Source organism: Stegostoma tigrinum, chromosome 3, assembly GCF_030684315.1.
Source record: "Stegostoma tigrinum isolate sSteTig4 chromosome 3, sSteTig4.hap1, whole genome shotgun sequence".
Lineage (NCBI taxonomy): Eukaryota > Metazoa > Chordata > Chondrichthyes > Orectolobiformes > Stegostomatidae > Stegostoma > Stegostoma tigrinum.
This window is the reverse complement of record NC_081356.1, coordinates 29,010,508-29,037,329: the sequence shown is the minus strand read 5'-3', so window position 1 is coordinate 29,037,329 and position 26,822 is coordinate 29,010,508. Positions and strand designations below refer to the sequence as shown.

The 26,822-nt window shown below is 41.9% G+C and overlaps 1 protein-coding gene across 6 annotated transcripts in view; it reads left to right on the top strand.

Annotated features, from left to right (window-relative positions):
* The window catches only part of trpm3 (transient receptor potential cation channel, subfamily M, member 3), a 447,170-nt gene that overhangs the window by 156,079 nt on the left and 264,269 nt on the right, over positions 1–26,822 (top strand). For 3 of the 6 annotated variants that reach the window (XM_048526726.2, XM_048526725.2, XM_059644097.1), the window contains exon 1: positions 10,544–11,137. The exons of the other annotated variants lie outside the window; for them this stretch is intronic. In XM_048526726.2, the coding sequence (XP_048382683.1) occupies positions 11,048–11,137 (90 nt within the window). In that variant the 5' untranslated portion in view covers positions 10,544–11,047. Of the gene's footprint in view, positions 1–10,543; positions 11,138–26,822 lie in introns of those variants that run through there. 6 annotated transcript variants of the gene reach the window in all.

Here is a 26,822-nt window from a genome sequence, read left to right as displayed (position 1 = left end):
TTGTTTTATTTCTAAGCTATCCATAACTTCCCTGAATAATTTTGGTGTAAAGTTTGACCCTTGGTCTGATTGTATCCTTGTGGGTAGTCCATATCTAGTGAAAAATTTCAGTAACTCTTCTACAATCCTTTTAGCTGTGATATTATGTAATGGAATGGCCTCTGAAAATCAAGTGAATACATCCATTATTGCCAACAAATATTGATTTCCACTTTTTGATTTAGGTAGGGGTCCAATACAATCAATTCAAACATTTGCAAAAGGTTCCTCAAATGCAGGAATGAATTTTAAAGGTAACAAGGTGTGAAGCTGGATGACCACAGCAGGCCAAGCAGCATCTTAGGACCAGGAAAGCTGATGTTTCAGGCCTAGACCCTTGATGAAGAGTCTAGGCCCGAAACATCAGCTTTTCTGACCCTCAGCTGCTGCTTGGCCTGCTGTGTTCATCCAGCTCCACATCTTGGATTCTCCAGCATCTGCAGTTCCTATTATCATTTTAAAGGTGCTGGTTTTATTACTGCCTGAGGTTTTCCAATTACCTGGCATGTATGACATGTCTGGCAAAATTCAACTACATCCTTATGCAGTACAGGCTAGTAAAAATGTTTTTGTATTTTGGCTTAATTTTTTTTAACCATTAAATGACCTCCAAATGGTAATTCATGTGCCACCTGCAGCACCTCCTTTCTATAACCCACTGGTATAACAACTTGAACCTCTGACAATTTCTCATCTACCTGAATATGATCTCCATTTCCTCATTAAACCATTATTTTTAAGGTATTTGAATTCAGGAATACACTCAGATTCTTCTTCTATGTACACTTTTTGATGCAATTGCTTCCGTTTTTCATCGTCCTGTTGTAACTCAGTTAATTTCTCTGAGCTAAAAATATCCACTTTGTCTTCCACCTGTTCTTGTTTTTCTCTCAACCATTCAAACATGGGGTCTCTGGTAATGCTACATAAACTTCTTTATCTGTTTTCTTTGATTTATCCTCCTGTTTCAACTGGTGGCTTTGTGATTTTGTTATCAGACAGTCAGGAAAAATCCCAGGATATACTTCATGTAATAGCTCAGTCGCCTGATTTTCCACTGGCTTCTTAATCATAGTAGGCAGGATTCCCACCTATGACCCAACTATATTGTTACCAAGGAAAATTTGTATTCCTGGAGCCGAGTGTTTCTCCAGTACTCCTACCACCACATCTCCGCTTATTGCTGGACACTCCAACCTCACTCTACACAGTGGAGCACTTCTGGTCTCACCATGAATTCCAGGTACTAGCAATTTTTCGGGCACTAGTCCCTCTGAATTACATATCTTCTAATTTCTCAACATCAGAGATTGACATGATCCTGTATCTCTTAATTCTGTAAGTTCTTTACCTGCTGCTCCTAGCCCATGTAAGTGAACCTTACCTTCGCAAGTAAATGATTTAAGAAGATCTGGCACTTCCTTTTCAACCAACCTCAGACCAGTTTGTATTGCCTGATGCAGCTTTTTACCCTCCACTGTGCTTTATTTTACTGCTTTAACAAAATTCACTGCCCTTATCCTATTATTCTATATCCGTCTTCCCAGTGTTTTTCCTAAGCCACCAACACTCTGACTTGAAGTGGCCTACTTTATTGCAGCGAAAACACAGAGCTTTTTAGCTTCTCTTCCCCCTTCATGGCTTTCCTTTATATTCTGTGGTAAGCTTTCTTTATTATCTTCAATGTGATCTACTTTTCCCTTACTGCATGGGGAATTCTGTTTTCCCCAATTTCTATCCCTGAAGATTGAAATTGATGTCGGAAGCCAAACTTTGATCAATGAACCAACTCATAATCGTCCCCCGTTTCAGCTGCTAATCTTGCCATTTTAACTCTCTGCTCTTCCACATGAGTTCTCACTATCTCAGGAAGTGAATTTTTGAATTCCTTCAAAATAATCATCACTCTAAGACCGTTATATGTTTGATCTATTTTTAATGCCCTTATCCAAAAATCAAACTTACATTGCTTGATCCTTTCAGACTCATTGTATGTTTGACCAGGGTCCCTCATTAGATTCCTGAAATGTTGTCTGTAACCTTCTGGCACAAATTCATATGCACGTAAGATGCCTTCTTCACCTCCTCATACTCCCCAGATACCTCCTCTGAAAGCGATGCAAATATTTCAGTAACTCTACTTACCAACTTGGATCAACAAAACCCACATGGTCACCAACCACTTCATTCGTTTGGCCACTTTCTCAAGTGAGATGTAAAAGGCCCCTACATCCTTTTCATCAAATTTAGGCAATGCTTGGATATGTCTGAACAGATCCTCACCAGGTCTTTGGCTGTGATGGGTTTGCTCATCCTCACTATCCTCCTTACTGAGCCTAGCTTCTACCTTCACCTCCATTCTTTTAAATCGATTTTCCTGTCTAATTGCCAACTTCTGAAGTTCAAACTCTCTCTCTTTCTGCTTCACTTCTGTCCCTTTCATCCTTTCTTCTGCGAGGGCTTTTCTGTCCTTTTCTTTTTGTTCTGCCAGAGCGATTCTTTCCTTTTCATTTCATTCTGCTTTTAACCATAATTAAAACTGTTTCAGCTCCCTTTCATATTCAAGTCGCTTCAACTGCAATTGAATTCTAACCATTTCCAAAGATTCCGATGGCATTTCCAGCAAATTCAAAAGTCAAGCTGTTGCTGCAATTTTTCTGACAAAGGCAACCCTGACTCTAGCTTGTCTGCCAATTCCAACCGCTTTACCATGCTCACATTTGTAAACGCCCCTCCCAAATCACTTCTTCCACCTCCAGAAATCTCTTAGTGACCAAAAAGAAACATTACTACACTACGCAATATTGAAACCAACCAAATTTAACACCCGAGACAAGAGACACTAACACCTACCACTCGCTGCCTTTGAGTCCAATGACCCTTAACCCACATTGGAATTATAGACTTATCTCACACAAGCCCCCAATCTGTTATGGACCAGCCCACACTCTCAAAATATTTTAAGAAGGTAGCCTAGACCCTAAGAGATAGTAGAAATTGCTGATGCTGGAGTCTGAGATAACAAGGTGTCGAGCCAGATGAACACAGCAGGCCAGACAGCGTCAGAGGAGCAGGAAAGCTGACGTTTCGGGTCTGGACCCTCCTGGAAACCTACAACCCAACAGTCTCAAAAGTCCACATTGAGACCATTGGGTTGTTAGGATTCCAGAAGGGTTCAGACCCGAAACATTAGCTTTCCTGCTGCTTAGCCTAGACCCTAACTTGTTCATATTTTAAAGGCAGATGTGAAAAGTGTGATGCAACTTGTCAAACCACTTGGGTTTAAGCAAAACAAAATTTATTTAAACATTACAGTTGAAGCACAAACAAAAGAAAGTGGAATTGAGAGTAACTTAACTATTGGAAAACCATCTGACCCGATGCAGCAACTTAAAAAATTAACTGTTCCAATATAGTAACATCCCATAAACACACTCCTTGGCAAAAAGGCAAACTCAAATATAGATTCTTACAGGCAGGAGGGAACAACATCCAGAGAGAAATTTCAGAGAAAGTCAGACAAATCCCTTACTGAAGCTTGCAACACTTCTGCTCCTCAAAACATCTTGCAACTGCAGTAGCTAAAAAAAACCTGAACTGGGAGAAATGATCACCCCCCAGTTGTTAAATTGTTACTTACAGTGTTAAATTATTACTCCAAAGACTCTTCGGTGACCTGGCTTTTACAACCTCTCTTCAAAAAACCCAATGACAAAATAACCATTTTAAGTGACAGCGTCGTCAAATAATTGCACTCCTCAGGTTTGTGATACTCCTCTTGAGCTTTTCCAATTCTAAGTACTCCACCATAGTAGCCTTGCCTGCAGCTACCTTAATTTCTTTAAGGCGTTGTTTGAAACCTACCTCTTTGATCAGGCTCTTTTCCACCTGCCTAACATCTCACTTTGTAGCTACTGTCACACTTTGTTTTGATAATACTGGGATTGAACACTTTTGTGATAGTAAAAGTTACTATATAGATACACACTGTTGTTGTAATTGTTCATTTTACAGCAGCAGATCAGCACAACTACATCCCCTTCTCGAAACCCCAGTGCCAATTCAGCTGGATAGTTCATAGCCAGCCCAGGGATTTTGGTAGCCCAAGGTTACCTTATTTGACCTTTCAACTATTCTTGTTCCTATGGTCTTCGACAATGCAATATAAATATCCATTTAGTGTGAAAAATGAAGCTAAAAATACCACAGAGAAGTAGAGATTAAAATTTAATTTAATTTAATTGATGTGAAAGCTTTGCTCTGCACTCTATAGTTTGATATTAGAATAAGTTTTTATGAGCAGAGATTTTCTCTTCGTAGAATCAATCTACTTGGGCATCTTGTGTCTGAAAACAAGCAGCATAACTAATAGCTCGACAACGGAATACACTTGGGCAACTCTGAATATCAACCCTAAAATGACCTGATTGTTGTGACCCAGATCGTTAGATACTCAGAAATTAATTTTTTCCCTGCTTAATGTGAATGTGAATCTAAATGGATAGTGTCCAATTTTGCGGTCTGTTGTTCATTTTGATATTTTAAGTGTGTGGAAACCAAACTGATATGATAATTTGGTCAACCGAAGATCTTAAAACTATCAGGAAAAAAAATCAAGCCGGCTGAGCTCCTTCCACTAAAAAGTAGAAGTTGGAGGGTAACATTCTAAAAGTCTTTGAAGTTGTGAAGTGGCTCAATGGCACAGATTGCACAGGGGGAGGCAACGGCCTGGTGGTATTATCACTGGACTGTTAATGACTGTTAAGACTTGTGCTCTAGAACTTACCGCTCCCCTAGCCAAGCTGTTCCAGTACAGTTACTGGACTGGCATCTACCCAACAATGTGGAAAATTGCCCAAGTATATCCTGTACACAAAATCCAGGACAAATCCAACCTGGCCCATTCCTGCTCAATCATCAGTAAAGTGATGGAAAGTGTCATCAACAGTGCTATCAAGCAGCACTGGCTCAGCAATAACCTGCTCAGTTTGTGTTCCGCCAGGGCCGCTCATCTCCTGACCTCATTACAGCCTTGGTTCAAACCAGGACAAAAGAGCTCAATTCCAGAGCTGAGGTGAGAGTGATGGCCCTTGATATCAAGGCTGCATTTGACTGGGTGTGGCATCAAGGAGCCCTAGCAAAACTGGAGTCAATAGGTATCAGGGGCAAACCCTCTGGTGGTTGGAGTCATACCTGACACATAAGAAGATGGTCATGGTTGTTGGAGGTCAAACATCTCAGCTCCAGAATATCTCTGCAGGAGTTCCTCAGAGTAGTGTCCTAGACATAACAATCTTCAGTTGCTTCATCAATGACCTTCCCTCCATCATAAGGCTCTGGCGAGTAACTCACCTCCTGACTCCTCAAAGCCTGTCCAGCACCTAAAAGGCACAAGCCAGGAGTCTGATAGAATACTTCCCACTTGCCTGGATGAATGCAGACCCAACAACACTCAAGAAGCTTGTCACTGTCCAGGACAAAGCAACCTGCTTGATTGGCACTACATCCACAAGCATCCACTCCCTCCACCACCAATGCTCAGAAGCAGCAGTGTGTACTATCTACAAGATGCACTACAGAAATTCACCAAAGATCCTCAGACAGCACCTTCCAAACCCACAACCATTTCCATCTAGAAGGACAAGGGCAGTAGATATATGGGACAGCCACTCACCATCCTGACTTGGGAGTACATCGCCGTTCCTTCACTGTCGCTGGGTCAAGATCCTGGAATTCCCTCCCTATTATCATTGTGGGTCAACCCATAGCAGGTGAACTGCAGTGGTTAAAGAAGGCAGCTCACCACCACCTTCTCAAGGGCAACTAGGGATGGGCAAGAAACACTGGCCAGGCAGCAATGCCCCACATCCCACAAATGAATAGAGAAAAAAAAATCCACAGACCCAGATAACATTCTGGGGACCTGGGTTCAAAGCCCGCTAATTGGTAGAATTTGAATTCAATAAATGTCTGGGATAGAGAATCTAATGAAGACCGTGAATCCATTGTTGATTGTTAGAGAAACCCATCTGGTTCGCGCATGAACTTTAGGGAAGGAAACAGCCGTCCTTACCTGGTCTGGCCTACATGTGACCCCAGACCCACAGCAATGTTGTTGACTCTTAACTGCCCTCTGGGCAATAAATACTGCCTGGCCAGCAATGCTCACATCCTGTGAATGAATAAAAAGAAGCTTGATATTTTTGTTTGTGAAGGTAAACACTTTTCCTCTCTGACCCCTCCAACTTATCTTTAGTCAGCACTATCAATTCTCACATTTCCTTATGAGGGCTAGGGTTTCCAGCTTTCCAGGATAGTTCTGGAGTCCTCAGGAAGAAAAGTTAAACTTCAAGGCATCGTTGCAGTAAAAGCCCAGGAGAAGTGAAGCCCTAGGGGCTTAGAAAAGAGATATTTTTAAATTTCTTTCAAAGACCTTCATTTTTTGCTTTGTTGACTCTGGACTTGACAATTCCAATGCACTCGTGGCTGAACTCCCACATGTTACCTTCTGTAAACTTGTGGTTATCAAAACCTCCTGTGTCCTAATTTAAACCACAGTCTGTACTTTTTGACCTTTGCTGTCCATCAGTTCAGCAATACCTAGATTTTAAATGCACATTCTTTATTTCAAATCCCACCATTGTCTCATGCTCACTCAATTTTTGCAGCTGTGGATTAAGTTTGACATGGCACAGAAAACAGTTATTCAATATTTCATAATTGTGCAGTGGGCCCTTTGATCTGTCTACTCATCTTTGTTCCGTCTATTCTTTTCTTACCTCACCTTGCCCATCCCTTTCTTATGTTATTGGATGCAAAACCTTCTCCCAAGGAGAAAAAGCCTCCAAAAATCAATGGAACTAAAAGATGCAAACTAAGTAAATTAATTGGATTTGAGTAATATATGGTTTGACTTGAAGAATGAGGTTTCTCAGTGATATTTGGAATAATTTCATCACTGGAAAAATTTCGGAGACTTTTTTTTCCAGACTCAGGTCACTATTCGGGGTGAGACAACAATAATTTCCATTTATTTATTCACTACTTGTGACTTCTGCAGTCCAATCCCAAAGAGGAAAACATTTAATAGCTTTCAAAAGGGATTATTTAAGGTGCTGTAATTCTTTGCAGGTGTAATTTTCAGGAGGCTTTGTGGTGGCCTAGAGGGTTGAAACAGGAGTAATGTACCTGGAAGATCTAAGGGAAAAGGAAGCGACAGTAATAGGGACTGAGATGTGATAGTAGGAACTACAGATGCTAGACAATCCGAGATAACAAGGTGTAGAGCTGGATGAACACAGCAGGTCAAGCAGCATCAGAGGAGCAGGAAGGCTGACATTTCAGGATTAGACTCAGCCCGAAACGTCAGCCTTTGATGCTGCTTGGCCTGATGTGTTCATCCAGCTGTACACCTTGTTATCTCAGTAACAGGGACAATTAGATTTCGTTAAAAAAAAATGTAAAACCCCTGAGGAAGTAAACCCTCTTTGAAACAGCAAGTAAAGTCTAAATGGGAACTTAAAAGCCAAGAAGCAAATTGCTTCCCAGAGTTTTCTGTGTGGAGAACAATGACATAATGATTGGCTCAATGTGTTGTTTCTGCCCAGTAAATTCTCCTTGCTCAAGCTGTCCTTGGCCTTCTTCTCTCTCAATCAAATTTGGCAACATCATCGGGGTCAAGCTTCTACAAACGTATTGACAACATTCAACTCTACCTCTCCACCAGGTAGATAATTGGTTTATTGGAAAATTATCATGGCACTAGGTGCCACATTGTGATGGTGATACAAATGAAACACATGATCATAATTCATAACATAGCTATATACAGTCACTAAAAAAGTATAAAATAACAATAGGATTGCAAGGTTATGAACATTTCAGTACCTAAATAACTCAACATGTTGCAAAATGATTTACAAGATAAAAATGAAAAGTTAACTACTCTTTGTACTTTGTATTAAAGTCCATAGGTAATGTGTTATCTGGGTGAGTTCATTCAATTCTTAATCATCTACACAACTACTATTGCGTTTGATGAAGTAGGGAATAGGCTGTTTTGAAGTCTGTTCCCAATGTATTATTTATAGAAAAGTGTCTGTTCTCCTTACTTCCATCAACATTTACTTTCATGTAGTTGTGGCAAGAGATAATCATGATGTTAGGTTAGAATCCAAAGTTTTCTTGATGTTTTCCTGCTGATCTTGGATTAGAAAAACATTATTGCAGCTAAACTTTGGGAAGGTCAAAAGTCATTATATTTGACTCCTGTCCCAAATCCCTAATATTTCCCCTTGATTCTGTGCTCCTTCTGAAGCTACTGTGTGCGCTTGAGCCAATCCATTCGCAGTCTATCTGGCTCCAATCTGAGCATTCAATCCCACAACCCCTCAGTTACTGTCTGATTACTGCCCCTGCTCCAAGCCATCTGCAGCTGTTACCATCGTTCATTGCTCTCATCACCACCAGAGTTCCAGTGGTCAACCCCTAATTCTATGATCTGTGGTAATCTTCAGCTCTGCTGGTCATATCCAATCCTCATTCACTCATTATTATTCCTGCATTTGCTGTTTTAAGTTAACACCCAGTACCCCCAGAATAAAATCCTCAGCCTTGTATTCAAATAGCTCTCCAAAACCTCCTCCAGCCCTAAAGTTCATCTTCTTTGCCAACCTTTCAAAATCTCCAATTTTCTGACGCTGGTCTTTTCTCATTTCCTTGCTATTCTGTAGTGTTGACAGACTTACCACCAGGTTTACAAAATGCATTGAAGTCACTCACGGAGGCTGCTGAGACAGGACTTTCTGAACACATGACCTCTATCATTTGGAAGAGCAAGTGTAGCAGATACACAAGATCACCATCAGTTTTATTATCCCTTCCAAACCTCAGATCATCCTGATTCGGAGCTCTGTCATCATTCCTTTACTGTGGGATAAAATTCAGGCTGAATGTCCAAAAATTCCCTGAAAATGACTGTGGCATACGTCTCATAGATTGCAAGAAGGCAGTTCACCACCACTTTCAAGGGCGACCAGGGACAGACAATAAATTCTGGCCCAGCCAGTGGCCCTCACATCCTGTGCAGTAGTAAGTAGAAACACTATTGAATTGCTCATTTCCTTTCTGACCCTAGCAGCTCATACTTTACCTCGCACTGTCAATTCCCACATTTCTGCATTTCACCATAGGGCTAGGGTTGCCAACCTTCAAGTACACCCCTGGATTCCCCAGCAAGAAAGGTTAATCTTCCAGATGCTGTTATGATAAAAACCCAGGAGAGGTAGGTTCCTAGAGGTTTAGAACAAAAGATAGGCATTTTTAAAATTTTATTTCTAAGACCTTCATTTTTTTTGCTATCTTGCCTCCAGATTTGATGATTCCAATGCACTCCTGGCTGGACTTCCACATTTTACCTTCTGTAAGCTTGTGGTCATCCAAAGTTCCAGTGTCCTAACTTATACCATGGTCTGTACTTGTTGACCTACACTGTCCATCAGCTCAACAATGCCTCAGTCTTAAGTGCACATTCTTGTTTTTGAATCCCTCTGTTGTCTCACCCTCTCTCAATCTTTCCATCCTCTTTTACTTGTCCACTCTACAAGTATCCCTGTAGCCCTTCAGCTCTGGCCTCTTCCATATCCCCATTTTTCATCACACCACCACTGGTGACTCTCGCCAATGCCCTGTGGCAGAATGCTGTGGAATACCCTCCGCAAACCTCTCCACATACCTTTCCTACTTTAGGATGCTCCTCAAAACCTAACTCTAGTAGAAACTTGGCTGTACCTACTCCTGATGTGTCTAAGTGGTTTTGTTTTAAAATTGGTGTTTGATGTTCCTGTGTAGTGCCTAGAGATGTTTACAACTTTGAAGATGCCAAAGATTTGATTTCATTTATCATTATCACATGTACCTGGGTACAGTGAAAAGTTTTGTTTTGCATGCAGTATGGGCAGATCATACCATACAAAGTGCATGAGGGTAATAGAACTGAGCCAGGAATACAGTGTTACAGCTGCAGAGAAGGTGCACAAGGAGTGAAACCAACATTAAATTTGAAACTTCAGGGGTCCATTCAGAAGTGTAATAACAGCAGGGAAGAAGCTGTTCTTGAATCTGTTGGTACTGGTGTTTAAGCTTTTATATCTTCTACCTGACTGAAGAAGTTGGAAGAGATTATAACTGGGATGGGAAGGGTTTGTGATGATGGTGGCTCTCTATTCCGAGGCAGCAAGGAGTATAGGTGGGAATCAATGGATGGAAGGATAGGGAGGTAGTTTTGGTGCAAGCAGTTATTGGAAACGGGAGAATCTATTTGGAGGTAGGAAGCCATGTGATGGAATCTCCAGGAACATTCCTGATGGCGAGAAGTCCGTTAAAAGGAAGTCTTCCTGTTGATTCGCTGAGATACACTGGTAGAATTCGGCACTGAAACCGTTAACAACGCCTAACCCTGGACAGAAACAATTTGGTTCTCGCACTCGTCCACTTACCCCTTGTGGAACAGAAGCACTCGTTTACAAACTTAAAGATTTAAAAAAACAGTGTGCGAATAAACACCCCACCTGAAATTTCTGCAGCGCTGGAAAGAGTCTGTAACTGGGTCTTTCCGAGCTCACTCTCGGCGGAGAACTACACTGCGGGATGAATCTTATCTAAGCTTTTCAAAGAGACAGTGAGGGAAAATAAACCAGCCCTCCCCTGGGCAGATGACTGCTCTTAGCCTGTTGTGATCTACATGCCTGGGAACTGGTACACTGCAAGTTTGTCATCCTGGAAAGGAGCAGGACTAAAGATTACCCCCCACACGCTGAAGTGTTGGATATTTATATACATATATGTAAAAACATACATACACATTATCTGCTGTTCTCTTGTCGAAAGACCCATTCAGTTGGGTTTGCTATTTGCTGCCGCGGCTGTAGCTCAATGCTCCTTCAGTCGATTCCCTGGATTTGCCCCTTATCCTCTGTCTCCACTCAATGCCAGGCAGGACTAAATCAACATGAGCCACACCGAAGCTCCCAGGCCTCTGAACTGGACCATCCGTAAGCTGTGTCATGCGGCTTTCCTGCCATCAGTTCGACTCCTGAAGGTACGGCAGAGTGCTACTCCTGTGGCAATATTTTTAACTGTGCTAAATACTAGAAACATTGTGTCCTGAGTTGGGTGTGTTGCAGTGTGTCCGTCCCTATGGCTTTGGATGCTAAAACAAACCGTTTTACTTAACAGTATCCTCTGTATAATTTTAGTTGCTCCACGAATTTAATTTGTAGGCGTCTACTTACTCTTCATTTCTAGCGAAAAGGGGGATTAAGTGCAGCGCTGTGTTTAGTGTGTCCCAGAGTGACAACACTAATCTGTTAAAGAGATAAAGAGGGTAAAACGCGCGTTTCTGCTGTTACTGCATTTTAACAATAAGGTGGTTTCTCTCGAGGCTGTGCAGTCACTGCGCCAGGCGTCAGATACCCCACTAAGGTGGGGTGCCTATTAAAGTGAGGGGTCCATCCACAGTTAGATCCCTATTGAGAAGCTGCAAGGTTTTGAGCGCTTAAAGCAAAATAACCTGTGGCAGAAGCTGCCTCTGAATTAGCGCGACTCCCCGATCGACTAAATGGATTCTCTGTCAGTTGTTGCCTTGCGACACAAAACAAAACGCTATCTTTGAGAGTTTGGCTTCTTCCCATAAAACTTGCTATCAGTGCTGGAATTCCCAGTGTGGATTGCAAAATAATACCGGTGCACGTTCTATGTATGGTACAGGAGTAGAGAACCAGCCATTGTGCTGCAATGACTTTAACTCCCGAGTGCACTAATAAAAAGAAACCAGGTTAGCTCCGTCAGCAGGGTCGGGGGCAATTTTATCCCTTACTGCGGAATGACCACCGCCATCTCCCAGAACCTACCAACCTAGATTTCAGTGGGCGGCATGGATATCGCCAGCAGTCTGTGTCAGCGTATTTGAAAACAAAAGAGACGTATTTCAGAAAGTGAAATTTTATTTTCACTGGCTGTTTTTTTGTATTATTTAAAATCTGAAATGCTAGCTTGCCGTGAACAATTGTTGAATATTTCCAACGATTGGGGGAGGGTCAATTGTCATCTGTAGATCTCTACTCACTAAATCAGGCCAATGCATAGACTCATCTGAATGGGTGTGTGAGAAAGAGGTCGGGTTTGTCTCTCTCATCCGAACTGATGTTTACTTTTGCAGGATTGATGTTTTGATTTCCGTTACTGAATGAGATGGATAAATTATGCACCATGATATCCCTAATGCCGTTTCTAAATGGAGGAGGCAGTGTTTCAGGTCCCAATAAGGTGAACGACGCAACCTTTAGAGAAAAAAACACCTGGCAAATATTCCAACACAATAAAATCACAGTTAACATCAGAAATAGTACATACCCCCTGAGGGTTTACTGTGCATGTGTGTGAAAATATCAAGCTTTGCCACGTTTACTGGTATTAATTCGAGCAGAGCCCTGAATCAGTTATAAAAGTGTGCCTATGCTCTAGATTCTTGTGTAAAACTTCCAAGGACTTTGTTTCCTTTCAAGTGCGTAAGTAATCCTGAAGGGAGGGGGCATTAATTAACTGTCAGTCAGCTTTGCTCATGTTTTACCTGAATCAGGAGCTGTCAGGCAGGTGGACGTTCAGAGACGGGTCAGCTTGCAAGTTATATTTTGTTTTAGCATCCGGTTAGATGCTCCACGGTGTCATTGTTGCAACATGCATTGACAAATTGACTTTAGCAATCATGCAGAATTTTAGAACACAGAACTTGGCCATTTGGCCCAAAATAGACCATGTGTTTATGTTCCACACATGCCTCTACCCACCTCTCTTCATGTCTCTCTCAGGATTATCTTCATTTTTCCCTCATGTGTGTCTAGCTTCCTCTGTGTTATTCAATTCAACCATTCCATGTGATATTGAACCCCATATTTTCTGATAATTGAAGATTACACTGAATTTTTTGAATGTACAACACAAAAACAGCTTGATCTGCCCAACTAGTCTAATCTGGCACCTTTGCACTACAACACCTTCTATCCCTTATGGACTCTTTGTGACTAATCTAAGTTTATATTTCTAGTTTAAGACACTCCCACATGTGAAAACATTGCGACATCTACTCTATTGAATCCACTTCATTGTTTTAGACCTTGCCCATTGACCATTGACAGACCTTCCCTTTTCAACAGAAAAGATGACCAGCCAGTTCTGTCTTCCCCTTGATATGTACATCCTCTTGCTTCAGACAATTTGCATGTAGTGTCTTCTAAAAAGTTGCACATTTGAAGGGAACTCTCAGAGAACTCCATCTTCCGCCTATTCCCATCGTTTACCAGGGAGCTTCCTTTTACTAAAATCCAATAATGAAGATTCCTAAGTGATGACAATTGCATTTGGCAGCCCAGTAATGCTGTTGTGGGATCTTCTATTTAGCAGCGATTCAGCAGATCAGATGCTAACAGTATTTGTGTGGAAGGATGACAATGCGGAGTAGTGACCTAGGAATACAACTCTAGACTTAATGAGCCAGTGGAAATGTTATTGAATGTTGAGGGATAATGGATCAGAAAATAACACTTTGGTTTGATTCCAAAACAACTCCCGTCTGATTTGTATTTTTTTCAAAACCTGGTGTGATGTCACTATTCTTATCTCTGTAACCTACTCCATCCATACAATCCTCCAATTCTAGCCTTTTCTGCAACCTCAATTTTCATTATTCCAGGATTGATGGCAGTGTTACAGCTGCCTGGGTCCTAAGCACTGGTATTCCCCTCCTGAACTAATGTCCACTTCTCTCTCCTCCTTGAGACTCTTCTTAAAACCCATCTCTTTGACCAACATTTTGGTTATCTCTCCCCACATCTCATCTGAAGCTTCTTGAGATATTTCAACTTATGAATGGCACCAACTATTGTTGTTGGCTGATTGGCCATGAGCCATTGTAGCCTACCAAAGAATCTAATTGCCCCCCCTCTAATGTTTGAAATTCATCATTTTTATCTTCAATTTATGATGTAGACTCCATTTTAAATTGGAAGGTTTATTTGGGCAGGAACTTCCTGCTCTAATATGGACCTGTTTTACCTATTGGAATCACATTAACTATATGTATAGAAAGAGAGAGAGAGAAAGAGAGAAAGAGAGAGAGAATGTTTTGAAGGCCAGAACCCTTTGGTTTCCTGAGTTAAAAACATTTGTGAAATGCAGTGTGCTGAATGAATCAGAAAGATCTTTCTGAAGGAGGAATACCTGGCTTGCATAGAATACATTTCATGGACAAACCGACAGAGTTAAGTGAAATAAATAAACAGTGGGATGTGCCTTTGGTCATAGACACAAACTACAATATATCATATATTTTACAGAGGATCCAAAGTGTTAGAAACTTACTTACGATTCCAGCTAATTCAAACCTTTTAAGTGATTCCATATGGAGATTTACAAATACTTTATAATGACTGTATGTATTATTGCCATATCAGATGCTATTTGACTAGCCTAGAGTCATAGAGTTATACAGCATAGAAACAGACCCTTTGGTTCAAGTCATCCATGTTGACCAATATCTATCCCAAATTAATCTAGTCCTATTTGCTAACATTTGGCTCCCATCCCTCGAAATCCTTCCGATTCATATACTAATCCAGATGGCTTTAAAATGTCGAAATTGTACCAGCCTCCATCACTTCCTCTGGCAGCTCATTTCATATACACACCACCTTTTGCATGAAAAAGTTGCCCGTTAGGTCCCTTATACATCTTTCCCCTCACACCTTAAACCAATGCCCTCAAGTTTTGGATAACAAAGTGTGAAGCTGGATGAACACGGCAGGCCGAGCAGCATCTTAGGAGCACAAAAGCTGACGTTTCGGGCCTAGACCCTTCATCAGAAAAGGGGAATGGGGAGAGGGTTCTGAAATAAATAGGGAGAGAGAGGGAGGCGGACTGAAGATGGATAGAGGAGAAGATAGGTGGAGAGGAGAGTATGGGTGGGGAGGTGGGGAGGGTGTAGGTCAGTCCGGGGCAGGGGAGCAGACAGGTCAAGGGGGTGGGATGAGGTTAGTAGGTAGGAAATGGAGGTGCAGCTTGAGGTGGGAGGAGGGGATAGGTGAGAAGAAGGACAGGTTAGGCAGGCGGGGATGAGCTGGGCTGGTTTTGGGATGCAGTGGGGGGAGGGGAGATTTTGAAGCTGGTGAAATCCACATTGATAGCATTGGGCTGCAGAGTTCCCAAGCGGAATATGAGTTGCTGTTCCTGCAACCTTCGTGTGGCATCATTGTGGCACTGCAGGAGGCCCAGGATGGACATGTCGTCTAAGGAATGGGAGGGGGAGTTGAAATGGTTCGCGACTGGGAGGTGCAGTTGTTTACTGCGAACCGAGCATAGGTGTTCTGCAAAGTGGTCCCCAAGCCTCCGCTTAGTTTCCCCAATGTAGAGGAAGCCACACCGTGTACAGCGGATGCAGTATACCACATTGGCGGATGTGCAAGTGAACATCTGCTTCATGTGGAAAGTTGTCTTGGGCCCCTCGATTGGGGGTGAGGGAGGAGGTGTGGGGGCAGGTGTAGCACTTCCTGCGGTTGCAGGGGAAAGTGCCAGGTGTGGTGGGGTTGGAGGGGAGTGTGGAGCGAACAAGGGAGTTGAGGAGAGAGTGGCCTCTGCAGAAGGCAGACAAGGGTGGGGATGGAAAAATGGCTTGGGTGGTGGGGTCAGATTGTAGATGGCGGAAGAGTCGGAGGATGATGCGTTGCATCCGGAGGTTGGTGGGGTGGTATGTGAGGACTAGGGGGATTCTCTTTGGGTGGTTATTGCGAGGGCGGGGTGTGAGGGATGAGGTGCGGGAAATGCAGGAGACATGGTCGAGGGTGTTGTCGACCACTGCGGGGGGATGTTGCGGCCCTTGAAGAACGAGGACATCTGGGATGTGCGGGAGTGGAATGCCTCATCCTGGGAGCAGATGCGGAGGAGGGGAAGGAATTGGGACACCTCAAGCCGCACCTCCATTTCCTACCTACTAACCTCATCCCGCCCTCTTGACCAGTCCGTCCTCCCCAGACTGACCTATCCCCTCCCTACCTCCCCACCCATACTCTCCTCTCCACCTATCTTCTCCTCTATCCATCTTCAGTCTGCCTCCCCCTCTCTCCCTATTTATTTCAGAATCCTCTCCCCATGCCCCTTTTCTGATGAAGGATCTAGGCCCGAAACGTCAGCTTTTGTGCTCCTCAGATGCCGCTTGGCCTGCTGTGTTCATCCAGCCCCACACTTTGTTATCTTGGATTCTCCAGCATCTGCAGTTCCCATTATCTCCCTCAAGTTTTGGACTCCTCTACCCTGGGAAAAGACTTGGCTCTTCACCCTATCAATATTCCTCATGATTTTATAAACCTCTATAAGATCACCCCTGAACCTCTGGGTCTCCAGGGAAAATAGCCTCTGCCTATTTAGGTTTTCCCTGTAGCTCAAACCCTCCAATCCCTTCAACATCCTTTCAAATCTTTTCTGAACCCTTTCAAGTTTAATGATAACTTTCCTGTAGCAGAGAGACCAGAATTGAATGCATTATTCCAAAAGTGGCCTAATCAATGTCCTGTACAGAAACAATTGAACCTCCCAAATCCTCTGCTCAATGTACCAGCCAATAAAGTCAAGTGCACCAAATGCCTTCTTCACTACCTTGTCTACCTGTGATTCCACCTTCAAGGAACTCTGCACCTGCCCCTGCACCCCAAAATCTTGCTGTTCAGCAGCACTCCCCAGGACCCTACCATTAACTATATCAATCCTGCCTGATAGGCCTTACCAAAATGCAACACTTCACATTTATCTAAGTTGAATTGCATCTGCCACTCCTCAGCCCAATGGCCCTTCTGTTCAAGGTACCATTGTACTCTGAGATAACCTTCTTCACTGTCCTATACATCCTCTGTTTTGCTGTCATCTGCAAACTTTCTATCTATTCCTCCTGTATTCACTTGCAAATCATTTTTATAGGGATCATAAACAGCTGTGGACCCAGCACCAATTCTTTTGGCACACTGATGGTCACAGGCCTCCATTCTGAAAAACAACCCTCCACCACCAGACTGTCTCTCCTACCTTTGAGCCAATTTTGTACCCAAATGGCTAGCCCTCCCTGGATTCCATATGATGTAACCTTGCTAACCAGTCTATCATGCAGAACCTGGTCAAATGCCTTGCTGAAGTTGGTATAGACAACAACCACAACCTTGCCTTCATCAGTTATCTCAGTCACTTCGTCAAAAAACTCGTCAAGCTAGTGAGGCACGATTCCCACGCACGGAGCCATGTCTACTGTACCTACTCAGACCTTGCCTTCCAAATATATATAACTCCTGTCCCTCAGAATCCCCTCAAACAACTTACCTACCACCGATGTCAGGCTAACTGGTCTATGGTTCCCTGGCTTTTCCTTACCACCTTTCTTAAATAGTGGCACTACATTATCCAACCTCCAGTCTTCTGGCACCTCGCCTGTGGCTATCGATGATAAGGGCCCCAACAATTACTTACAAAAACAGAAGTTGCTGGAAAAGCTCAGCAGGTCTGGCATCATCAGCAAAGAAAAAATCAGAGTTGACATTTTGGGTCTGGTGACCCTTATTCAGAACTGAACTCCCAGGAATATCCTCTCCAAGTACAACCGTAATGTAATCCATAACCAAAAATGCCACTTGCCCTCCTCTCCGTACCCCTTTTCTATCATTTGTACAGCATCTATACCCTGGAACATTAAGCTGCCAGCTCTGCCCTTCACTGAGCCATATTTCTGTAATAGCTATGATATCCCAGTCCCATATTCCCAACCATGTCCTGAGTTCCTCTGCTTTGCCTGTCAGGCCTCTTGTATTGAAATAAATGCAGTTTAATTTATCAGTCTTACCTTGTTCTCTGCTTTGCTCTTTCCTGCTTTGACTACCTGACTTGCTTTTCTTCTGAACATAGAACATAGGACATAGAACATAGAAAAGTACAGCACAGTACAGGCCCTTCGGCCCACGATGTTGTGCCGTGGAATAATCCTAATCCAAAAATAAAATAACCTAACCTACATTCCCCTCAATTCACTGCTGTCCATGTGCATGTCCAGCAGTCACTTAAATGTCAGTCAGAGATAATGGGAACTGCAGATGCTGGAGAATTCCAAGATAATAAAATGTGAGGCTGGATGAACACAGCAGGCCGAGCAGCATCTCAGGAGCACAAAAGCTGACGTTTCACGCCTAGACCCTTCATCAGAGAGGGGGATGTCACCCGAAGGTTGCAGGAACAGCAACTCATATTCCGCCTGGGAACCCTGCAGCCTAATGGTATCAATGTGGACTTCACCAGTTTCAAAATCTCCCCTTCCCCTGCTGCATCCCTAAACCAGCCCAGTTCGTCTCCTCCCCCCACTGCACCACACAACCAGCCCAGCTCTTCCCCTCCACCCACTGCATCCCAAAACCAGTCCAACCTGTCTCTGCCTCCCTAACCGGTTCTTCCTCTCACCCATCCCTTCCTCCCACCCCAAGCCACACCCCCATCTACCTACTAACCTCATCCCACCTCCTTGACCTGTCCGTCTTCCCTGGACTGACCTATCCCCTCCCTACCTCCCCACCTATACTCTCTCCACCTATCTTCTTTACTCTCCATCTTCGGTCCGCCTCCCCCTCTCTCCCTATTTATTCCAGTTCCCTCTCCCCTTCCCCCTCTCTGATGAAGGGTCTAGGCCCGAAACGTCAGCTTTTGTGCTCCTGAGATGCTGCTTGGCCTGCTGTGTTCATCCAGCCTCATTTTATTAGCTTAAATGTCACTAATGACTCTGCTTCCACGACTACCACTGGTAAACTATTCCATGCGCTCACAACTCTCTGGGTGAAGAACCTCCCTCTGACATCTCCTGTATACCTTCCTCCTAACACTTTAAAACTATGACCCCTCATGGCAGTCAATCCTGCCCTAGGGAACTGTACCAGCTTCAGACTTATCTCTTTTCTTATTGTCTCTTTCCCTCCCCTCCGGACTAATTTAAAGCCTCCTGAGTAGCCATGATGTGGAGGTCCCGGTGTAGGACTTGGGATTAAAAGATCAGAAGTCACACAACACCAGGTTATAGCTTTATTTGAAATCACTAGCTCTTGGAGAGCTGCTGCTTCAACAGGTGAAGTGAGTAGCGCCTGTAAATTTTTCCAGCAGGATATTGGCCTCCTTTCAGTTTAGGTGCAACCCATCCTTCTTTCATAGGTCACTTCTACCCGAGAGAGATTCCAATGATCCACAAATATGAATCCCTGCACCAGCTCCTTAGCGACACATTGATCTGCTCTATCCTCCTATTCCTACTCTCACTAACACATGGCGCTGGGAATAATTCAAATATTACTACCCTCGAAGAGCTAGCCACTTATACTTTCTCTTCAGAACCTTGTACATCAGTCAATGAAAGCAAGCATGCAGGTACAGCAGGCAGTGAAGAAAGCTAATGGCATGCTGGCCTTCATAACAAGAAGAATTGAGTATAGGAGCAAAGAGGTCCTTCGGCAGCTGTACAGGGCCCTGGTGAGACCGCACCTGGTGTATTGTGTGCAATTTTGGTCTCCAGATTTGAGGAAGGACATTCTTGGTATTGAGGGAGCGCAGCGTAGGTTCACGAGGTCAATTCCCAGAATGGCGGGACTATCACATGTTGAAAGATTGGAGCAACTGGGCTTGTATACACTTGAGTTTAGAAGGATGAGAGGGGATCTGATTGAGGCGTATAAAATTATTAAGGGATTGGACACTCTGGAGGCAGGAAGCATGTTTCCGCTGATGGCTGAGTCCAGAACCAGAGGACACAGTTTAAAAATAAGGGGTAGGCCATTTAGAACAGAGTTGAGGAAAAACTTCTTCACCCAGAGAGTGGTAGATATTTGGAATGCTCTGCCCCAGAAGGCAGTGGAGGCCAACTCTCTGGATACTTTCAAGAAAGAGATGGATAGAGCTCTTAAAGATAGTGGAATCAAGGGTTATGGGGATAAGGCAGGAACAGGACACTGATTGTGGATGATCAGCCATGATCATAATGAATGGTAGTACTGGCTCGAAGGGCCGAACGGCCTACTCCAGCACCTATTGTCTATTGTCTCATCCCTTTCCCTTAAAATATCAATCTTCTAATTTTATTTTTCAGTTCTGTTGGCTGGCACAGAATTTGATGTCTTTTCTAATTGCCCTTGTGGTCATCAGGTGGTGAGACACCTCCCTGACCTGTTGCAGCCCATTGGGTATAGGCACCCACAATGCTGTTAGGTAGGAAGTTCCAGGTTTTTGAAGTCGTGAAAATGAAGTAATAGCAATCTTGTTCCCTATCAGGATGCTGTGTGGCTTGGAGGGAAACTTGCAATGGATGTTCAATCATCTATAGCCTTTGTCCCTCTAGATGGCAGAGCTCAGGCTTGGAAAAACTGTTGTAAGAGCTTTGTTAAACCGAGCATATTTGGCAGCTTCCTTATTTTAAGGGAGCATTCTGCTGTCTTTCAGATGAAATGTTAAGCTCTCTCAGGAGTAAATTAAAAAATGTCTTGCAGCATTACTTCAAAGAGGAGCTGGGGAGTTCTCCCTAGTACTCTGATCAATATTTATTCCTCAAGCAATGCCAGTAAAACAGATGGTCGTGATCACACTGCTTGTTGGATCTTGTTGTGTGGAAATTAGCTGTTGTGTTTTCTGCATTACAACCATGACACTATTTCAAAAACTGCTTTGTTAGCTGTCAAGTGCTCTGAGATATCCTGCAGTTGTATATGGTTTCTATGGAAATGCAAAGTCAATTTTTCTTTAAGATTTAATTATATAATTTTTATGTGAATAACTTTTTATTTAATAATGAAGTAAGTTTCGATATGTGAGGTTAAATAGACAATAAATTCTCAATTAGAAATACATGATGATAGCAATGAAAAATGGAATATAGATCTGTTCCTAACTCTGTTCCACACTCCCCGGCAAATGGACAAGTTCTTATGTCCATTATTTAAAAGATATGGGCTCATGGGAGCTGATTCCATATCTTTACCACAGACTGTGTAAAAGCAGTTCTCTCCCACACTCCTACACCACTTGCCCACAATTCTAAATCTGTGTCTTCTTGTCCTTGTACAGACAGGTAATGGGAAGAGTTTTTCCTCACCTACCTTATCAAATCCTTGTCGTAATCTTGTATATCTCCAACAAATCTTCCCTCAATCTCCTTGGACGAAGGAGAATAACCCTTCCTATCCAGCATAACCTTGCAGTTGAAATCCTGCATGCCTGGAATCATTCTTGTAAATCTTCTCTGCACCCTCTCAAGAATTGTCACATCTTCCCTAAAGTGTAGTGACAGAACTGGATCTTATACTGAAGCTAGAGCCCAATCAGAGTATTATAAAGGTTCAGCAAAGCTTCCCGGCTCGTCCCCTCAATGCACCTATATATGGAGCTGGAGACAATGTATGCTTTGTTAATCACTTTCACAGTATGCCCTTCTCAAGGGTATTTAGGGATGGGGAATAACTGCTGGCCTCGGCAGTGATGCCCACATCTTGAGAACTAATAAATAACAAAAAAAATCTTTTCACTCTCAAAACTAATTAGGTATGTACCCTGTTTGTTACTAAGTGGTCTACTATTTCTTCTATTTGTTAAACTCCCATGGCCTTATGGGGTTTCTCAATGAGAGAACGTCCCAAAATTCTGTGCAGCCAATGAATGACTTATGAAATGCAGGCAGTAACATAATATAGGAAACAACTGACAGCCGATTTGCAGACAACCAGCAACGTAATAGCAGCTAAACAATGTGATTTTAGTTATATGGATTGTGTTCTAAATACTTCTGTGATAAATATTTGCCAGAACATCAGGGATGACTCCACAGTTCACCTTTTAAATATTGCCATGGGATCCTTTTTATCCACCTGAATAACAGACAGGCTAATCACCTAAAATGTGGCACCTCTAGTAGTACAGTACTCCCTCAGTAACTCCACCGTCAACCCGAATTACATGCTCATTTTACAATTTTAAAATTTACTACTTTACATTGAAATGTGAGAGTTCATACAAAAATCCAGGATTTCAAAGACCATTTAACTTTATACATTAATGGTACAATTTTACCCTCCCTGGAGGTGATGAGAAAGTTGTTAATTATGCTATTGACAGACTTTTCAGTGAGTTGATATATGTTATTGAAATGCGATATTGCCAGTCTCCAATATCTTATTGAAGTGGAATATTGACAAAAAGTAGTTAGTTGGTTTCAAAGCATAATTTGTTTCTCAGTGATCTATTGTCTATGGAACATATGATCTGATGGTCTTCCCATGTACTGCATTGACTTGTTCAGCATTTGTTTTAGTGTTCAGTACGGAAGCTGTGCTTTCCATGCCTGCCAATTGCCGATCTATCAAATAGATCAGAAAGCTTAAATTTTTTATGGTGAAAAGATTGATACCAGCAAGTTTTGCGGCATTGATTTATTGCGGATGAACACTTGAAGTTGTTGATTACTTTTTGATTTCAAAAAATTATTAGGATTTTGATTCTCTTGTACTACACTCATTTTGTTACCTTCTGGTATTTTTAATGATTAAAATGGATTTATTGCTGCAAAAATTGTTGTTATGCTAAAACTGGAAGTTGCTAAGTTTCTGCAGGTTTAAATGTGGTTTGTAAATTAATGTAAATTAATGTTTGGCTTCACACTGTCAGTATGGTGTCTCCATAGAGATAAATGAAGACACTCCTTTTCCAAGATAGCTGAAGGATTATTCAAAGTTTCATGGATAGAACTTTCTCAAAATGGCTTCACTCAGTAAGATTCAATGATTTCTTTTTTGAGTGTGTCAAAGGTGACTGCCAAGATTCATTGACTTCTTTGTCTGTGTCAAAGCTAGCTATCATGATGACTTTGCCTTGAATTTCTTTTGCATCCTTTGCAAGGTATTTTCATGCCAGATTTGACTCCACATGATCAGTTCAGTTTCTTTTCATATGTCCAATTTGTTTTTGTAAGTTGTTGAATTTGCTAATCAAAACATCAAAATAATAAAGATTTGACTAATTTCACTGTTAGAGCTCTGATTCTTCAAATTGCAATAGCAATTTTTATTCCCTATTGATTTTCTTTAAGTCTGTGCATGAGGAGTTACCCTAACTTCGGTGGCACGGTGGCTCAATGGTTAGCTCTGCTGCCTCACAGTGTCAGGGACCCAGGTTCAATCCCACTCTCGGATGACTGTCTCTGTGGAGTTTACACATTCTCGCCGTGTCTGCATGGTTTCCTCCGGGTGCTCCGATTTCCTCCCACAGTCCAAAGATGTGCAGGCTAGGTTTGGCCATGCTAAATTGCCCATAGTGTTCAGGGATATGTAAATCAGGTGGGTTTATAGGGGAATGGGTCTGGGTGAGATGCCCTGTGGGTCAGTTTGGATTTGTTGGGCCGAAAGACCTGATTCCACACTGTAGGGATTCTATGATCTAACTCACTGTTGTTAACTTTGTCATTGATTAAGTAGTTCAGAAATTTGTTACATCACTGTTTGACATCTTAACTGTGCTGCTCAGCCTAGACTTTGGGTGAAGAAAAGATGTTTTTTGTCCTTTCCCTGCAGGGATCACATTAACTCTGGGTGTCTGAATATTGGCTTCTTTTTATCAATTTAATTTTCACTGTTTAGCTGCTCGTGGGCTTTTACTGCTACTGTGGTGCTTTTAGTAGGTGTGTTTCTCCTATTACTGACAATACGAGGCTTTTTGAGACTGAGGTGTCCTGGTGGACTCTCTGCAGGCGTTTTCTGTTCAGCAATGCTTCTTTCACAGCAGATGTTCGGCTCTATGGCTTTTCTGGTTGATTGCTGGTCTTAAGGCTGTACTATGATTTATTGAAAAATGATTTTTTTTAAAAAAAATTATTCTGTACAGATGATTGAAGGGCTGCTTCTTCATCTTTACTGTGGCCGTGATTTTCTAGCCATTGACTCTCACCACTCTGGCCATCTTTTATGTTTTGGTTCGATGACACAGAATTTGTGTTCAAGAAAGAGTGGGCAAAGAGAACAAGATTGAAGATGACACTATATAAGTATAAATAGCAGTATATAAATATATATATATATATATTCCGGCTAATCATTTCCAGGGGCAAAGCTTTTTGTAATGTGGCAAAATGTCAGCTGAGAATAAGCTATTGAAGCATTTCCCTGTTCACAAACCGCAGGAACTTTCTTAAATATCTCCTTTTTAATGCACAGCCATGATTTTGCTGTAAATGATAGGCATTTCCTCATTTAAAAAGGACACTGCTTTTAAAATATCCATATTGCAATATTTAGATTGAAATAATTTTTAAGAAAATCAATTTGAAACCTGCATTTTTCAAGCTATTAAAACTCACAGCTTTGTTCCCAATGGGATTGATTTGGTTGAACAGTTGTCACACTATGATTCCAAGTTCCTGTCTGGAAGGAAGTAGAACTTCAAAATTATCTTCACATTAAGTTTGAAGCTAATTTTGTTGTGTTTTGAAATTGGGTTGCATGACACAAGCGCTGACACGAAGCACAGTTATCCTTGCGTTGAGCTGGAACTAAAATGTCCCGATAGTATCTATCTAATCAATGGAGTGAAGGATGTTCAATCAGTTCATATAAATGGTCATTTCAATTAAGTATCCTTTGACTAAATTCCAATCTATTAAACGATTTGAATTAGTTTGATTTATTATTATCACATGTACCAAGATACAGTGAAAAGTATTGTTTTGCCTGCTGCCCAAACAAATCATACCTTACATAAGTATATCAAGGAAATAGAACAATACGGAGAATATACTATTACAGCTACAGAGAAGGTGCAGAGAAAGATTAACTCTAATATATGAGATGTCTGTCAATAAGTCTGATAACAGCAGGGTAGAAGTGTCCAGTTCTGGTCACCTCATTACAGGAAAGATGTGGAAGCGTTAGAAAAGGTGCAGAGATTTACCAGGATTTTGCCTGCATTGGAGGGAAGGGCTTACGGGGAAAGGTTGAGAGAGCTAGGGCTTTTCTCTTTAGAATGATAAAGGATGAGTGGTGACCTGATAGAGGTGTACAAAATGATCGTAGGTATACTTAAGAGTAGACAGCCGGAGACTTTTTCCTAGGATGGAGGTAGCTATTATGAGGGGGCATAGTTTTAAAGTGAGTGGAGGTAGATATAGAGGAGACGTCAGAGGTAGGTTCTTTACTCAGAGATTGGTTGGGGAATACATCACCAGAGAGGGTAGCAGAGACGGCCTCATTAGGGACATTTAAGTGGCTATTAGATAGGCATATAGATGATAGTGTAAGTAGGGGTGGAGGTCAGATAGACCTGAGGTTTAGAGCAAAAGTTTAGCACAACATCATGGGCCAAAGGGCCTGTACTGTGCTGTGCTGTTGTATGTTCGATGTTTTGTGTTCTACAGCGTCAACATGAATAATAATACAGACTCAGTGAATTCACCCCGTGGTTGTTGTTTCTGAATCAGCCTGTGATTGGAAGGACAGCCCCTCAACAGCTCGGTCCATTATACTCATTGGAGTTACCTTTCTCTGATTTGTTGCCCTCATGATTGAGTTTTTCCAGGTGTTTGTGGACTGTTGGGGGTGAATTCACCCACCAACCTGACGCATTTTGAACGTTGATTTGTAATATTTTGTGTTGTAACTCTTGGCTAGTACCATGTAACGGCCATTTCCTTTTTTAAGCTTCTTCTCACTTTACTTCTTCTTTCAATGCATTTTAATGGCATCAGCATTTTCTACACTTCACAGTTTTGCAGTTGGATTTCTTTGTACATGTGTTTACTGCGTATAAATTCTGTTAAAATGTTAATTTTTTTAGAAACATGATCTAAACAAGTAATAAACTCCCCTTCCAGAGGACTATGTTATTGATTCCCATTTCTAACTCTTTATATTATTTGTTTAAATGAGCCACTTTTTGGTGCATCTGCTGGACAATATTAGCATAAGAATGAATGTTAAATTTGTCTGTTTTTCTGTTAACTGTGGTAAATTTATCATATTATGCTTTAGTTACATCTTGGCTGACTTGTAATCATGTGATTAGCATATTGCACTAGTGCAAATCGCATAACAATCTCTTGTAGTTCAGCACAGTTGTTGGGCATAAAGTTAATTTGTCTAGAATTTGTTCTGTTTTTCTTGCATGGTTACTTGACACAGCTATAGAGTATTCTGTCATATCATTAAACTAGCTGGAACAGTGTCACATAATAGCTGCAATAAATAATGTTAATGGCAGATGTAATGAGGGAGGGTTATACATTTCATTTAAACAGCATAGTAATAAACCAAATTATCGAATATTCTTCTCACTCCCCACCATAACAGCCTCACCTCATCAACCTACTTTCTTTGTAATGCAAACACTTGTCCATAATTAAAAATATGGTTGCTTTCATAACACAGGATTCCTCTTTGGTATTTTACCTTTCATTAAAGGTTCCTCAGTCAATGAAAGAGGTTATTATCATCCAGCAAATTGTTCATATCTTTATACAACTGAACTTCAACCTGGGGAACATAACTGTCTTTAAGTATCCTTTTCTCTAATGTGTGATCTTAACAACAATTCTTTTGCCACTCCACCAACTGAAGGAACATACTGTTTACTTTGATCAGCCAATCACTGCACATTGGGAAAACTACTTTATAAAATAAGTCATACTTGAAATGAAT